Source organism: Pelecanus crispus, chromosome 3 (assembly GCF_030463565.1).
Source record: "Pelecanus crispus isolate bPelCri1 chromosome 3, bPelCri1.pri, whole genome shotgun sequence".
NCBI lineage: Eukaryota > Metazoa > Chordata > Aves > Pelecaniformes > Pelecanidae > Pelecanus > Pelecanus crispus.
The window spans coordinates 111,632,578-111,648,936 of record NC_134645.1 but is presented as its reverse complement, the minus strand read 5'-3'; the positions used below and the strand labels follow the sequence as shown (position 1 = coordinate 111,648,936).

General features: G+C 38.1%; 1 protein-coding gene across 4 annotated transcripts in view; it reads left to right on the top strand.

Moving 5' to 3' along the window:
- Positions 1–16,359, top strand: part of MYT1L (myelin transcription factor 1 like) — a 129,858-nt gene that overhangs the window by 35,860 nt on the left and 77,639 nt on the right. For 3 of the 4 annotated variants that reach the window (XM_075706882.1, XM_075706881.1, XM_075706880.1), the window contains exon 5: positions 12,113–13,084. In XM_075706882.1, coding sequence (XP_075562997.1) covers positions 12,113–13,084 — 972 coding nt within the window. Of the gene's footprint in view, positions 1–12,112; positions 13,091–16,359 lie in introns of all 4 variants that reach the window. The other variant, XM_075706879.1, reaches the window with a different exon arrangement.

The following is a 16,359-nucleotide window of genomic DNA, read 5'->3' as shown; positions in this document are numbered from 1 at the left end:
TGGAAAGAATAAGTTCCAAAAGGGAGTACAGGACTTATGCAGGAAAAAAAAATGCAGAAAGACATAAAGAAATGATTAGGAGGTCAGCATGGGAGTACTGCAGAGAGCAGGTGAAATATGCTGTTAGGATTCTTTCCTGGGACCGCAGAATATGACAAAGATGTGAAAGCTGCACTCTAGAATCTGCATTATGCAGAATCTTTAAGATAACAATAAAAAGGCTTTAAGAAAGAAGGGTAATTTTACAGTATAGCTGTATGTATACAGCTATATATACCTGTATATATATAAATCAGGGCTAGACAAAATACCCACACCACAGGTGATGCAGCACAGTACAGTTCTTTTCTGTTGTTACATTTTCCCCTCCCTAATATGTGAGCATTTTGCTACAGTTCATGGTGTGATGTAACTTACTGTGTCTTTATACCATAATGATGGAATTTTACATTTATATTATTAAAAATAATAAAAATATTTATATATTTTCAAGGGCTGGAAGTGGCTAAAGACCCTGGGTTTGCCTACTTTGGAGAGAAGGAGGCTGAGGTGCAACCTCATTGCTCTCTACAGCTTCCTGAGGAGGGGAAGGGGAGAGGGAGCTGCTGATCTCTTCTCCCTGGTATCCAGAGACAGGGTGCATGGGAATGGTTCAAAGCTGCATCAGGGGAGGTTCAGACTGGACATTAGGATCATTTCTTTACGGAGGGGTTGGTCAAACACTGGAACAGGCTTCCTAGGGAGGTGGTTGATGCCCCAAGCCTGTCAGCGTTTAAGAGGAGTTTGGACCATGCCCTTAACAACATGCTTTAACTTTTGGTCAGCCCTGAATTGGTCAGGCAGTTGGACTAGATGGTCATTGTAGGTCCCTTCCAACTGAAATAGTCTATTCTATTCTGTTTTATTCTATATCATTGTCATTAGTAGAATCAGAACGAGACAGATGCAGAGCACTTTTAAAAACCCAACCATTAAGTGTTGACTCTCGGAGACATTTTATGATATGGAAACCCAGGATTATTAAACTTGACTTGATCTGTGGAAAAGATACAAACAGTGATGAGCCACATTTACTATTTAGAAATGTGTAACTAAAAGTAATAGCAAAGTATTCATAAAAGAAAGAATAACTGTCCTTTGGCAAATATGTGTTTTGCTTGAAATCTGCAAATTGCACATCACTGAGAAGACAGGCAGTATGGAAATAATGTACACAGTTTATCTGAGTTTTAGGAAAGGATCTGATGCAGTTCCATTTAATAAATTAATTTTGAAGTCATAGAACATAATACAGCACGAGATACAAAGGGACAGAGGGGAAAAGTTCATGTTGGATCAGTTAATTCCATTGGCTCTTAAGTAGCTCAGATACTTCAGTGTACAGAAATTTGTTAATGAGACTAGAGCCTAAAAATAATCATACAAAGTGCAATTGAAAGTGAACAATATGGTAGGGTGATTTCAGCATGAATCACCTGATGAATACTTGAAGAAAAAAATAAAAACAAAAAAAATTTCAGGCAGAAGTAGAGGTATTGACTTTATCTCATGTACATTACTTTTACCAGTGAACTCCAGCAAAACAAGTTCTGAGCTGAACCATCCTGAGACCAGACTCAGACTCAGGTTTTAGTTTTGCACAGTGTATGATTATCTCTGTATCTATGTGTGTGTGCGCGTCTATCTTGGAAAATTGGCTATTGTGGTTATTTGTTTGATTGATCCACTTTGTAGTTTGTTGTTTCTGTGAGCCAGCTGGAGTAATGGTTTCAGCAGAGATGTTGTGCACTGAGATTGTGCTGCTCTAGTCAATTTAGGCACCGTGAGGCTGGCTATGAAGCCACTGTCATCATAGCTGGCAAGTATATCTTTAGTTGGAAATATATACAAATATATGTAAACATGTAGGTGGTTACATTTGTCCAGCAAAAGTTTTCTTTTTATGAGACACCAGCTTTCATCATCTGAACACATATTCCATTGCAGATCTGAACAGCAGTGGGAAATCCCTCATAGAAAGGAGCTGACAATTTCTAAAACGGTGGCGCTGTGTGTTCTTTAGGTGGACAGCCTGTTGAAACAGCCTCGCTGGAAATATCTTTGCAGATGCAGTAGTGACAGAAGTTTTTTTGGATCTGTTACCATAAGCATACATTTCCTGCATTTAACAAGTCTCTGGTACTCTAATCTTCTTCTTAGACGTTTCCAATCTCATAGGCCATCTGTACACGTATTATAGATGGCAAATAAACAGAAGATAATAAAGAGTCTTTGTAGCTAGCTAAGAGCTAGCTGCACCATTGAGTCACCATTTTCTGGTTTTTGAGGTCCACTGTATATGTGTTCTTGACTGACTGGAGTAGTATGGTTAAAAGAATAGGTTCCCATTTGCCTTGCTTGTTCCTTCTGAAGCTACAGTTAACAGTGTGCTTTCTGTCAATCCCAATTTACAGATGCTCCTGCCTTGTTCCCCGTCTCTTCAATCACAGTAATCGAAGACTACATCTATGTGAGTGAACAAAACAGACCATAGTCCACTCATTTAATGCCGAGTTCAGCGGTTGCGTGACTTGAGTGCATACAGCTAAGCTTTTACCTTCCAAAATAGGATCACCACATTCAAACTCCTTCTTAGGAATGGTCCCTAACCAGCACCTCTGCACTGTGCCTGGACATTGCTGGAAGGATGCTAAGCCACTCAAGTCAAAATCATGCCAGGGCTTCACTAAGCATTTAGCAGTATCACATGCCACTGCTTGGTCTGGTGTTCTGTCCCTATTTAGTTTGTACTAAGAGGCAAAGCACCCTTTGTATTTACTTTTTCCTTATTCTATGGAGTATTACTCAGCCTTCCTTGTCACGAAAAGATGGGGAATGAGAGAAATGTAGATTAAGGAGCTGGATGAGGGGATAAGGAAAAAAGGAACAAATACCCTAATGAAAAGCTTTACATTTCAAATGAAGTAACGTCTGGCACTTGTGCACATAGAAGTATTTGTCCTTCCAGATCCCCTGGCTCTGAACTCATTGAGGCTATAGAAAGAGAGAAGGGAAGAAGAAATTTCAAGAATACTACTTTTAGCAGTTCTCTCATCCTCTAGAATGGTAGTGATGTGTGCTTCTGTCCCCTCTGCCAGTCAGGTCAGATTATTATGAAAGCACAAACAGGCTTCCTTTGATAATCAAACATAACTAAAAATAAGTAATTAAACTTGTAACAGAGATCAGACTCATCCAATAAGATATAACTCTCTTCATGTAACTTATGCAATCACAAGCATCTATCCCATCCAAAGCATCCATACTACCCCATCCATACAGATCTTTCCCTATGTAACTGTCTGCAACCTAAAAATACCTCCTTTTGGATAGCTCCTTCATTCCTTCCTCCCCACAATTCCTACTGTGTCATACTAAAGATATTGTTGAACTTCAGCAAGGAGCAATTTGAAAGTTCTGAGTAAAAGCAATTGGGATAGGATTCATCCCGTCAATTTCATTTATAACCAATCAAGAGAAATAGTCACTTTTAGGGAATAATTCAGCCAATCTACTTTAGATACCTAGCTTAGGATGAGATAAATCACATCCCAGGATGCATGGTTTTGTCCATTGCCTATAAATGGAGTCTAGATGTCTAGTTCATATGGAGACATGTTCAATATAGACATCAGCATTGAGTCAGAGATCTGAACTGAAACAAAACGAGTGAAAAGTGATTATGTACCCCCTAAGTAACAGTTTACAACCTGTCTTTCTCAGAGATTTGTATGTGAGAAAAAAAATGTTGTCTTATGAACTGAAAATGTGTTCTTCAGGCTGCATCCTTCGCAAAGCAGTGATTGTGGAGAGGGGTATAGGTAGGGGTCACTCTCCTAAGCAGCCTTTGGAGTAGCCCCATGAGAAGCTCCATATCAAGAGCTGTCTGAGTGGGTGTTCTCCCATTGGTGCAGCTGGTCCTCTGCTCCCCTGCTGTCTTCCTGCTGTATCTCAGTATTTGGAGAATAGCTTTGGCTTCCTCATTGCCTGCTGCCCTGCTGAGCTGTGGAAACCTGAGAGAAAGCAAGAAACTACCATACTCCATTGAGTCATTATAAGGCTATGAGACAGACTATCTCCCTTCCATCATGTAGACTTCCTGGGGAGAAAAAGCAGGATGAAATTAATACCAGTCATCAGCTAAAGCCATCTCATTATCTGCCCAGACTAAAGTCAGGTTAAAACAGTTAAGGGCTGCCTGAACCTGATACTCAAAGCATGGACCAGATGGGGATGACTGGCTAAATTGTACTGCCCTTGCAAACCCAGCATATCCACTTCTGATCACAGATATTCTCAGCAAGTTCCTTCTCAAACCTGAACATATGCCTTCATACCAAATATTGTAGGTACTGCAAACCAAACAAGCAGGCTTCATACCAACCAGGACCTTATCTATTTAAAGGGATGCCTGTAGGTAACTGAAAGGTATTTTCTGCTCTCTCTGAGGTGGAAAAAAAAAAATCCCCAGCATATTCATTGCCTTTTGACTTTTTGGAAATAATGTTTGGCTGTCAGGATGAAAAGACTGGAGAGTGTAACCAAAAGGCTGTAGGAAGTGATTATTCCTCTTTATTCAGCACTTACACTATTGTATGTGGAGCACTAAAACTCCAGTTTTGGGCTCGTCAGTACGAGAAAGTATTGAAATACCGGAGTCCAGGGGTGAACAACCAAGATGATTAAAGAGCTGGAGCACATGATGTACAAAGAGAGAATGAGAAAAAAAGGTTTGTTCACTGTGAGGAGGAGAAGGCTAAGGGGAGATCTGATTCCTGTCTTCACCTATTTATCATAGAATCATAGACTAGTTTGGGTTGAAGGGACCTTTAAAGGTCATCCAGTCCAACCCCCCTGAAGTGAGCAGGGATGTCTTCAACTAGATCAGGTTGCTCAGAGCCCCATCCAACCTGACCTTGAATGTTGCCAGGGATGGGACATCTACCACTTCTCTGGGCAACCTGTTCCAGTGCTTCACCACCCTCATTGCAAAGAATTCCTTCTTTATATCTAGTCTAAACCTACCCTCTTTTAGTTAAAAACCATTGTCCCTTGTCCTGTCACAACAGACCCTGCTAAAAAAGTCTGTCCCCATCTTTCTTATAAGCCCGCTTTAAGTACTGAAAGGCTGCAATAATGTCTTCGTGCAGCCTTCTCTTCTCCAGGCTGAACAACCCCAACTCTTTCAATGTGGCCTCACAGGAGAGGTGCTCCAGCCCTTGGATCATTTTTGTGGCCCTCCTCTGGACCCGCTCCAACAGGTCCATGTCCTTCTTGTGCTGAGGGCTCCAGAGCTGGACGCAGTACTCCAGGTGGGGTCTCACCAGAGCAGAGAGGCAGAATCACCTCCCTCGACCTGCTGGCCACGCTTCTTTTGATGCAGCCCAGGATACGGTTGTCCTTCTGGGCTGTGAGCACATTGCCAGCTCATGTCCAGCTTTTCATCCACCAGTACCCCCAAGTCCTTCTCCGCAGGGCTGCTCTCAATCCCTTCGTCCCCCAGACTGCATTGATATGGGGGGGTTGCCTGACCCAGGTGCAGGACCTTGCACTTGGCCTTGCTGAACCTCATGAGGTTCACATAGGCCCACTTCTCGAGCTTGTCCAGGTCCCTCTGGATGGCATCCCATTACGTGGAGGGTAGAGAGAAAATGGAGGTGTGCAGTGACAGAATAAGAAGCAATAGACAAGTTTTAACAAAAGAAATTCCATGTAGAAATAAGGAATTTTTCACCATGAGGGTGGTTAAATACTGGAACAGATTTCCCAGAGATGCTGTGGTATCTCCGTCCTGGAAGATATTCAAAACTGGACTGACAGGACAGGGCCCTGAGAATGTGCTTTACTGGCCCTTTTTTTTGAGCAAGGGTTGGACCAGATAGCCTCTAGAGGCCCCTTCCAACCTCAGCTACTCCATGATTCCATGGCACCAGTGCAATGTAAGAGTGCATGTGAGATGCTCTATGATCAAAGAAAGGCAAGCAGCACCTTGTGGTAAAAAGACAAAAATCTTAAACAGAGCATATCAGCTTGAGTCAGAGCCTAGATAATTTTTATGAAGCTGTTGCAGTCTGTCACTTGAAGCAAAATTACCAGTCATGATCTTGCCAGAGGAGCTGTCAGATATCTTCAGATCCTTTTCCAAAACTGTACTGATACAGGTAGCTCATAGGGACTTAGGCTAGGAAAACATGGACAAATAATAAATGACATAATTTTATAAATACGTTGCATCCCCATTCTTCTGGATTATCTGATGCTCTCTCTCTCTCTCTCTCAATTCCTGCCTGATTCTATGATATTAATAGGAATAACCCAAGTAAGAACATCTATATTCTACCAATACTTTATGTGAACATTTGTAGATTAGGATGCTATTCATGCAGGTCTGACATAGGCAGAGGCATAATAGCAGGTCGTAAGGATTGCATAAGCAAAGAAAAAAGGGTATTTCAGGGCATTGATTATATACAAACACCTGTGCATTTAGATGAGAATACACTGATTTGTACAGAAAACTAAATCTTCAAAAATGCTGCTATGCCAAAATAATTTATTAATATTTGTTGTTTCTAAATAAAATGTATTTTAATAGCAAAAAGAAGAAAAAACAAGGAATGCTTTTATATGTCAGTAATCACTCCACAACAGGAAAGAAATTCAGACCCATGAGGATGCCTTTTAGTCCTTAGGGAAAAAAAAAAAGAAAAACAAATAGTATTTAATTTTCCAGTGAGCAAAACCAGATAAAAAGTGGAACCCATAGAAAATGAAAAGATCAAAATGTAACAGAAAAAAAAAAAAAAAGACACAGTAAGCCAGCAAATTATGTGCAATATTTAAAAATCTGTATGGGTTTGCTCTGTGGTTCTCACTCCTACTTTATAATACTGAACCCTACTGTGATGTGCTGTGTTCTTTAGCTCAGACCTTCCTTGCCATGCTTAATGACTTCTACTCTTCATTTATTTTACTTTGAGCATTGGTTATTAGTTGAATACTATAATTATTGTACAAAAGTCTAAACAGTAAATCCCAGTATTACAACTATTATAAGTAGATGTAGCAAGCTGAGGGGGAGGAGTGAAAAAAGATTAGATATAATGGAATAATTAGAATGCATCAAGTAAACAAGTGAACAGTTATCTTTTTCTTTTGACTTTCATTAGGTAATATAAGGCCCATAAAGGAATCAACTACTGTAAAAACAACTTGTTGGGTATTTACTTAAAGTACATATAGCGTAAAAGAACTTCAGGAACCATTGCAGAAATGAAGAAAGAATTGTATATGGTCAACTTCAGTGTTCAGTGCATCCCTGAAATAGGCATATTCAAAGGCTTGGGCTCTGATCCAAATCCCATGTCAATAGGATTGTTCAGAATTTTAGAGACCTTCCTAGGCCCTCAGAGAGTTACATGTATGCTCTATTTCTTCAGTGTGGAGTGGAGAAGTTGATGAGAGCTCACTAAGTTTTTCCACCTCTTCAGTTTCCTTACTCGTAAGATTTTCCCAGAGGAGAAGGCAATGTACAAACAACCCTTCACTCCATATGATGCTGTAACTTTCTAAGATTTGGGATTCATTTCTGCCAACGTTGTCTTGCTAGATATTTCTCATAGGCCAGCCATCATAGATTGTAATGTGGAGATGTATGCATGTACCTCACTTTACAGCTTAGAGGGAGAAAAATGGTGTAGTATCATATGCTGAGCACTTAGGAACTGACAAGTGGCAGTAGAAAGAGCAGTAAAGTGTTTTAAAACAGGCAATGCTGCCTGGATAATGAAACCATCCATCTGGGCAGGAAGCCTATATGACCACATATAGGTTCAGCTTGTTAGCCATCATGTTTTCCTGTGCTTGGGAGAAAGTGAGTAATTTGATACATGGACCACAGATTTGGAAAGTCTTGTTTCTGAAGTCTTTGGCCTTTGGTAGGAATGTAGCTGCTATTACTGAAGTATCATTGCCTCTCTCTGCAGAATCTCTCAAACTAAATGCTGTATATTTTCCTTTTCAAAAAGAAGGTGCTGTTTTGCATGACTCCCTACACTAAAAACAGCAAGCCATTTCTTCTGCCAAAAAGTTGTTTAAATATGGATGTGATAGGAACAAAGGGAGGAAACAATCAAGGACGTAGAGGCTGTAGTCCTTATTCTCCAGTGACTCCTGGTATGACATGGAAAGAGTCACTCAACTTCTCTGTGTCTCAATTTCCCATCTGTAAAATGGGGTTAAAATACCTACCTCACAGGGGTGTTGTGAGGCTTTTAAAAATAATGTTTGTAAAGTGCTTTGAGATCCTTGGATGAAAGGTGCAATAAGAAATCAAATTATTCACTTCTTTTAGTTCAATACAAAAGTGCACTTCTGTTGAGATGGCTAAAGGCTTCCAGCTCTTCATAGCTATTCCACATACTCTTTGCTATAGTTTCCCTCCTGTCATTTGTTATATCTGCTGGGAGTTAAAAAGAACAAATTCTGCAATCAAGAATACCTAAATTGTTATAGTATTGTGCAGATGAGGGCTAAAATAATCTGATATTCTTTTTAAACTGTGTTGCATATTGCTTGTCCGTGCAACCCTAAAGCTAACAGAAAAAGGATATAAGATGACTTTGTCTGCTCTTCACCTAAACTGGCTAACCTGTGTCTTTTTGAGACAAACTCAACCTCTTTGCCAAATAAAAAACTGCAATTTAGGTCAATAGCTACAAAACTTATGTAAGGGGTAGAGTAGGTGTTTTAGTCCTATATGCTTTGCAGTCATTTAACAAACAGCCATTAAACGGCACAGTGTAAAGGTAGTTACCAAGTTAAAGGCTAAATCTTAGGAATCGTAGAAATGTGAAATGAAAGCAAGATCAGACTTTACAGAGCTGAATCAAAGAAAAGGCACATAGGTTCACGTAGAGCTTCTAGGCTAACATACTTTCCAGAAGACCCTTAACTAATACACAAACTAATTCAGTAGTTAAAATTTCAGTTTGATAAACAGGTGACACAGGTGCTCCACTAGAGCGGGCCCAGCATCCAACAGACATAGTATACATAAATATCCTTTTCATTAAAATTTACTGCTGCATGGAGGTAAGAAACATGAGCATAATAGTTGTTAAAGAAAGTAGATGCAAGAAAAGGCCAAAAATTAAAAGAGGAGGAATGAAACTTGATTAAAATATTTTGTTTTCCTGCCTCTCTCATCCAGGATTCATGCTTTACATTTTCTTCTCCTCCACCACCTTTTTTTCTTCTTCTTTTTAGGATTGAACGGGCAGGACAACTGAAAAGGATATAACCAAACAAACAGAATAAAAAATGTTATAGTTACAGCTTTCACCCAGCTTCACCTACTCAAAAGGAATTTACATGTCTTCACTCATACAGTACGTGATTCATATTTTGACTTTTCACTGTTGTGGAGGCAAAGTATAACATATTCCTCCCATTCGTGATCATTTACATGACTCTCATTCATGTAAAAACAAACACAAACCCCCTTTTATAAAAAAATAAGCCCTGAAACTTTCCACATTTCAAAAGCTGGCCTAGAATAGTCACTGCATACCTGAACAGTTCTCTGGTTGGCTTGAGAAAATATGGGGTTTTCCTACTCTTTATTTCAGTATCCTGTTAGAGCTAGATTTGGACTGATTTCACCAGTGTTTGTAGATACCTCATTCTAAATTTGAAGGCACTGGCAATTTTGGGGCTATAACTCACTGCTTCTTTAATTACTTTGATGTTCCTTCTGCTACATCTGACTGCCCATCAGATGTAGGTACAAGATGCACCCCACAAAAGCAGCAGTTTCTACTGAACAGGCTTCTTGGCATCAGGTTTTATCATTACTATTTAAATTAATATGGGATTTGTTTGTACATTTCACTTTAGAAAATTATTATCAGTGTATTAAAACATTTGCTTTTCAAATTGCACAAACTAATTATCCAGTAATCCTTAACTGCCTACTTCTATGCAGTCATTCAAGATGGAAATTTTTCAGATAGGAAGTATAAGTGGCATCCCTTACTTTTACACTGAAAATCTGATACTCTGATACACTTAATTTTTGAGGGACTGAAACGTAAATATGAATTATGATTGTCTTGAGAACAAGAGCAACTAAAATAAAACCACCTTTGATGATAAATAGGTAACCCACTATTGACTTGGAATATCTTGTCTTGTAAAAATACCATACATCCTTCCCTATTAATTACCTTCCCACTGTATTCAAGTACATAAAATATATTATATAATATTTTGCCTTTAGAGCATTTTTTTTCCCTAGATGTAGCCTAGTCATCTACCAGTTCTGCTGCTTAACTACAGCCTACTATCATCCCAGGATCCCTAACCACTGTGTAGAAGGAATACTATCTTGTGGCTAAAATATTAATTATTGTGCTGTTGAGCTCTGTATTTAAACCTCTGATTTATTATCTTGACATAAAAATTATTTTTATCAAAAATGATTTCCTATCATCAAAATATCAGTATACAAGCCACCTACTACCTGAAATTTCCCACTTTGGTTTGTTTAACCCAAATCATGAAAGTCACACTTTAGAAAATGCTACGTGTTTAGGTGTACCAGTGTTGAAAATACATCTGAGCTGAAAAGATGCTATCAGAAGTTGATGGACTAGCTCTTGAGCAGGTGTTAATTGTCCTAGCTCTACTGGTTTCTTTCAATTTGCACCAGCTGAAAGACTGGCCTAGCATGTCAATGTACTGACAGATTTAGGAACTTTCTTTTCCAGTTGTGATACAAAACGTTTAAATATTGCTTGAGTGGCCTATTATCAAAATATAATTTACAAGACGTTGATTAGTAAATAATGATGAATGTGTATGTGTTTTAAGAATGGGTCTAAGAATGACATAGCTTCTGAGTGGACATGAGATATCAGAAAATGCTCTCTGGATGATATTCATCTGACCAAATATGGATATCTTTAAGGTAGGCATCTAATCTGAGTCCCTTTGTTGTCAATGAAGAGAAACAGGCACTCCTAGTAGTTATTAATCTTATTCTATCTTAACCAGATCAGGTGGACTGTATCCTTAAAGTGTCTGCTTCTCTTACTGACTAAGGACAGGAACATCGCATAACTTACTCGGATATAGATGCCTGCCTTGCTCATGTCTAAAGTTAGGTGAGATGAATCTCACCTTCAGGGCCTCACATTGGCTCCGTCTTGTTAAGTTGTCCCTCTGTTATTCAACAGTTACTAAAACAAATGTGGTAACTCTGCACCATTATGTTACAATACACAGGACAGTGGATAACAGCCCTATCATACATGTATGATCATATAATTTGGGCTAGCATGTTTACTTAAAATTATATTGTGCATACAATTGCTTCTATCTTCCTTTCATGTAACAACTTTTTTAAAATTCTTACTTCTCCACAGTTTGCATAGTTAAACTGAGAGATTTTGATTTCTACTGATGGATCCACTAAGTAAAATGCCATTTTGATCTTTGCGTATAGTTATTGGTTATCTAGTGTTAATGGTGTGTATGGTGTTAAAAAAGTGACAATTTCCTGCCTGGTGTATATTCTTTCTCTTTTGGTGAATAGTGTTCATCAGTAAGAGAAAAATCCAATAGTACTCACTCCTTTGCCATCTACCATATTTACAGGAAATAGAGGAGTGAGAAAAGTCGGAAACCTAGGCAATTGTGTCATATTAGTAATATGATTGTAATAAACCCCATAAAATTGTAAATATAGAAGTGAAAGGAGAAACATAAGTATTTATGCCATAATATTTAGCAGTAGTAGTAATTAGCATTTTGATTGCCTTTTTCTTACCAGGCTGTGAAAGAAATTTATGTGAATAGCAAATAAACAAAAATAGCCTTATGGACTATAGAGAAATTCACTTCACATGGGCCTTAGTGTTATAGAATTGCTGTATGATTAACAATATTTGACATGCAGTTTGTTTTCTGTCCGTGCGATTGCAACAACAGTTCCAATTGTAGCCACTTTTTTCTTTTCTTTTCCTTTTTCTTTCTTTCTTTGTTTCTTTCTTTGTTTCTGTTTTTTATGCAGAAGACCATCAAATGAATTGTCACAATACTCGAATAATGCAAGACACAGAAAAAGACGATAACAATAATGATGAGTATGATAATTACGATGAACTGGTGGCCAAGTCATTGTTAAATCTTGGCAAAATTGCAGAGGATGCAGCATACAGAGCCAGGACAGAATCAGAAATGAACAGCAATACATCTAATAGTCTGGAAGATGATAGTGACAAAAATGAAAATATTGGTCGGAAAAGTGAGCTGAGTTTAGATTTAGACAGTGACGTTGTTAGGGAAACAGTGGACTCCCTTAAATTATTAGCACAAGGACATGGTGTAGTGCTTTCAGAAAACATTAATGACAGAAATTATGCAGACAATACTTCACAGCAAGATAATAGGAATATGAACTTTGTAATGCTAGGGAAGCCTGTGAACAATGGACTTACGGAAAAAATGGTGGAGGAGAGTGATGAAGAGGTGTGTCTCAGCAGTTTGGAGTGCTTAAGGAACCAGTGTTTTGATCTGGCTAGGAAACTCAGTGAGACAAACCCACAGGAAAGAAATCAACAGCAAAACATGAACACTCGTCAGCATGTCAGGCAAGAAGATGACTTCCAAGGAAGAACACCAGACCGGAATTACTCTGACATGATGAACCTAATGAGGCTTGAAGAACAGTTGAGCCCCAGATCTAGGACTTTTTCTAGCTGTGCAAAGGAGGATGGTTGTCATGAAAGAGACGATGATACCACCTCTATTACTTCAGATAGGTCTGAAGAAGTGTTTGATATGACAAAAGGTAACTTAACCCTACTTGAGAAAGCAATTGCTTTGGAAACTGAGAGAGCAAAAGCCATGAGAGAAAAAATGGCAGTGGAAGCTGGAAGGAGGGATAATATGAGATCATTTGAGGAACAGTCTCCAAGACACCTTTCTGGAGATGACAGGAAGCCTAAACCCAGTGACGGCCATGTCAAAAAGCCATATTATGGTAAAGGTAATATTTCTATATACCGTATGTTATGTCATGAGAAAGTGTGAGCTAACATGTTAAGTTTTTCATAGAATTCTGAAATTAAGTTATTAATTCCACAACATGGGAACTTTATTTAAATTGTAGTAGTATGGCATGATGGTAAAATAGCATCATGCTGTGGTTATAAAATTTAAAAAAAAAACATTCTGCAGTGTTAGAAATATGTACAGTATTTCAGTGACTATCATTTGGCGAAATGAAAAAAATAACTTTTCAGGGAAACAAAACAAATAAGAGATCATGTTGAAAGAGGCAAAGATTTTTCTCAAGTTTTTGATATATTTTATAGCAATAATTAAAAAACAATGAAGAGAATTATGTTGCAAACTGTATCGGAGAATGGGGTTTTGTGTAGCAGGTAGTCAATCAGCTATGAAGTGCACATTTTACAGATTGGATTGGGTAGGTGGCATCATGATTTATAAAATTATCATCAAATGACAGTTATTGATGAAGCCTCTCCCATCTAAAATGTAGAATTGCCTGATAGAAATTGAACAGTATCAGAATGACCGATAACATAAGATAGGGGCAGTGACTGCACATTAATTATCTTAAGATAGTAAGGTAATGGAAACCATTTGCTATGCAAGGCATGGTGTGGCCTGGGCTGAGATCAATAGCAATTTCTTTCTTATGTGCATTCCACTTCACTGGTTTCATTCCATTGTGGAAACAGTTAAGGTGCTGCCTTGACCATAATTCAATATAAAAGAAAAAAAAAAGAACAAAAAAGAACAGACTAAAGGTTACCTTTAGAATGCCTTTTAATTTATGGGATTATCATGGTGATGGTGTGTTTATATTACCACACCCCTCTTCAACGTGTCTGTATCTGTACATGTAGGGCCATGTTGTATAAGGTGTTCAATACCTGCTGAGACTCATTGAACACCCCTGATTCCCATTGACTTTAGTGGAAGTTGAGGACATGGTATTTCTTGGGAGATGCTAAGCAGGGACTGGGTTCATCTTACACTTGTTATAAAAATATTTGGTTTCCTTTCTACAACTGAGATGGTGGGCATTTTTCTCCTTTTTATAAATCCCTGGTTTGAAAGTGTAATACCCTAAGATCTGCCTGTGACATTCAGGTAGGCAGACAACACCTTGGTCGAAGAACGGTTTTGATCTTTTTTTACAAGTCTTAAAGAAAAGTAACGACAAGTCTTTTAGAAAAGCATGGAAATTACTGATGTCAAACACTCTTCTGCAATGTATTTTAGTGAAGTTTTGTTTGTTTAAACACAAATATATGGTCCAGCAAGTGCTGTAGTAACTTCGGGTATTTGGGGAAGACAACTGTAGTTAGTGCATTACTGCATAGCCATGTGGATGTTGTGCTAAATGTTGTTCGCATATGACCTATTGTAGGTACATTTCTCTTTGAAGATATGTCTCTAATAAAACCACACAAAACATGGCAAACCAATATTAATTTTTGAAGAGCTTTTTAACTCTGGTGTTGTCCAGCCCTTCCAGCCTATGTATGCCTGGGAAAGCATTTATGCATATAGATCTGTTGTCTCCAAAAAGACTATATAATTTCTGACAGTAACAAAAGTATGGACTTGCTATTTCAGTAAATTCTAGAGCTTCTTTGAACCATCATATCTCTTGGGAGCTGCAGGCTGAATTGATAATAGGTCCAAACCCCAGCCAGGGACTAAATATTGTGGTAGTTTGGACCAAGAAACTTTGTGGAGTGAATTGTTCTATGCTTTTTTGATTACCAAAAAAGAAGAAGATTATCAAAAAAGGAAGAAAGAAAAACTTATTCCTTCCTTACTTTAAAAAATGTAGGAAATATTCTGGTAGTTGTCGAGAGAGGAAGCTTTAAGACAACTATTTATATCATTTGCTCTCCACTCACACATTATCTTCCGTATACTCCTGGAAGAGATACCCACAGAGATGTATGATATGGTTAAGTGGAAACTTTTTGAGTACACGAGTTTGGAGTGAGAACAGCCTCCTGGCTTCAGGAGTTCGCTTTCAGAGACTGCTGAAACAACTGTTAAGGGACCACTAACCATTTTTCCCTGCCATTTAAAGCCTTCTAAACAGGCTTTCTTCTGAAATTTATGAATTTTAAAACCTTTTGAGTCCTCTGACAACCTTCACTCAGGCAATACTCCCATTGTGGCAAGGAGGGAGGAAAGGTTACAGAATGAAATAAATCTATGCAATATTTCTCCCAATTAGCAGAAAAGGATTTACTAAAGAGTATCCAGTGTTTTGTATAAAGTTGTGGAAAGTTTAGTCAAATGTCTTCCATTAAAAGCAATGGGAAATTGTGCAAGTATGATTTTATGCAAGTTTTGAAATCATTAAGAATAGTATACAGCATCTTTTCTGACTCATTAGACCATAAAGGCTCTTAAGGATCCAATACATGCTATAACTTTATAGCATAGACTTGAATACAGAGGAGGATTTGCTTGGCACTGTAGGATGTGTCTGGATCCTCAGCTGCTCTAAATTAGAATACCTTCATTGACTTTGGTGGAGCTCTGACAATGTGGACTAGCTAAAGTTCCTCTAGTTTAAAGTCTCTAAAAAGCCGTTATGGTCTATTAATCATCTACATTTTTTGCAGTCCTTGAATATTGTTATATTTACATAATTTATATTTCATTTACATTACTTATTCACTTATCTAATACTTTTACACATCCCAAAGTACTTGACATGAAGAGTTGCTTAGAGTCGTGTATGTATGTAGCTGTGGGCTTGCTGTTCTAGTGGTCTCAGCACAGGCCTATCTGGCAGGAATTCAAATCCCTCCTCTGACATTTGCTCCTTCTGTGGCCTTGGGATTAACTTCTTGATCTCTTTGTTTCAATTTCCTGACATATAAGATTACGGTATTTCCAGGAGTGTTGTGATAACTGTATAGCACTTTGGAGATAGATCTGTATGTGTATTTATCATTAAAGAGCATGAAACAAATAACTGTATTCTACAGTCAAAGTGCAGGTTAAGTAAAATAAAACTTTCATAATTAGGGATTCCATTTGCAAAAGACAAGGTTTAAATATCATATTAAATTTAAGAATGGATTTAAGACATTGAGAGTCATGACAATGAGCTAAAGAATTTCTCTAAAAGGAAGAACTTGGAATGCAAAAGTATGTATGTGTGTATATATCTATCTATCTATCTCTCTCTCTATATAGATATAGATACATATAAAAGCTACCAGAGGGAAATCAAGGAAAAATAAGTCC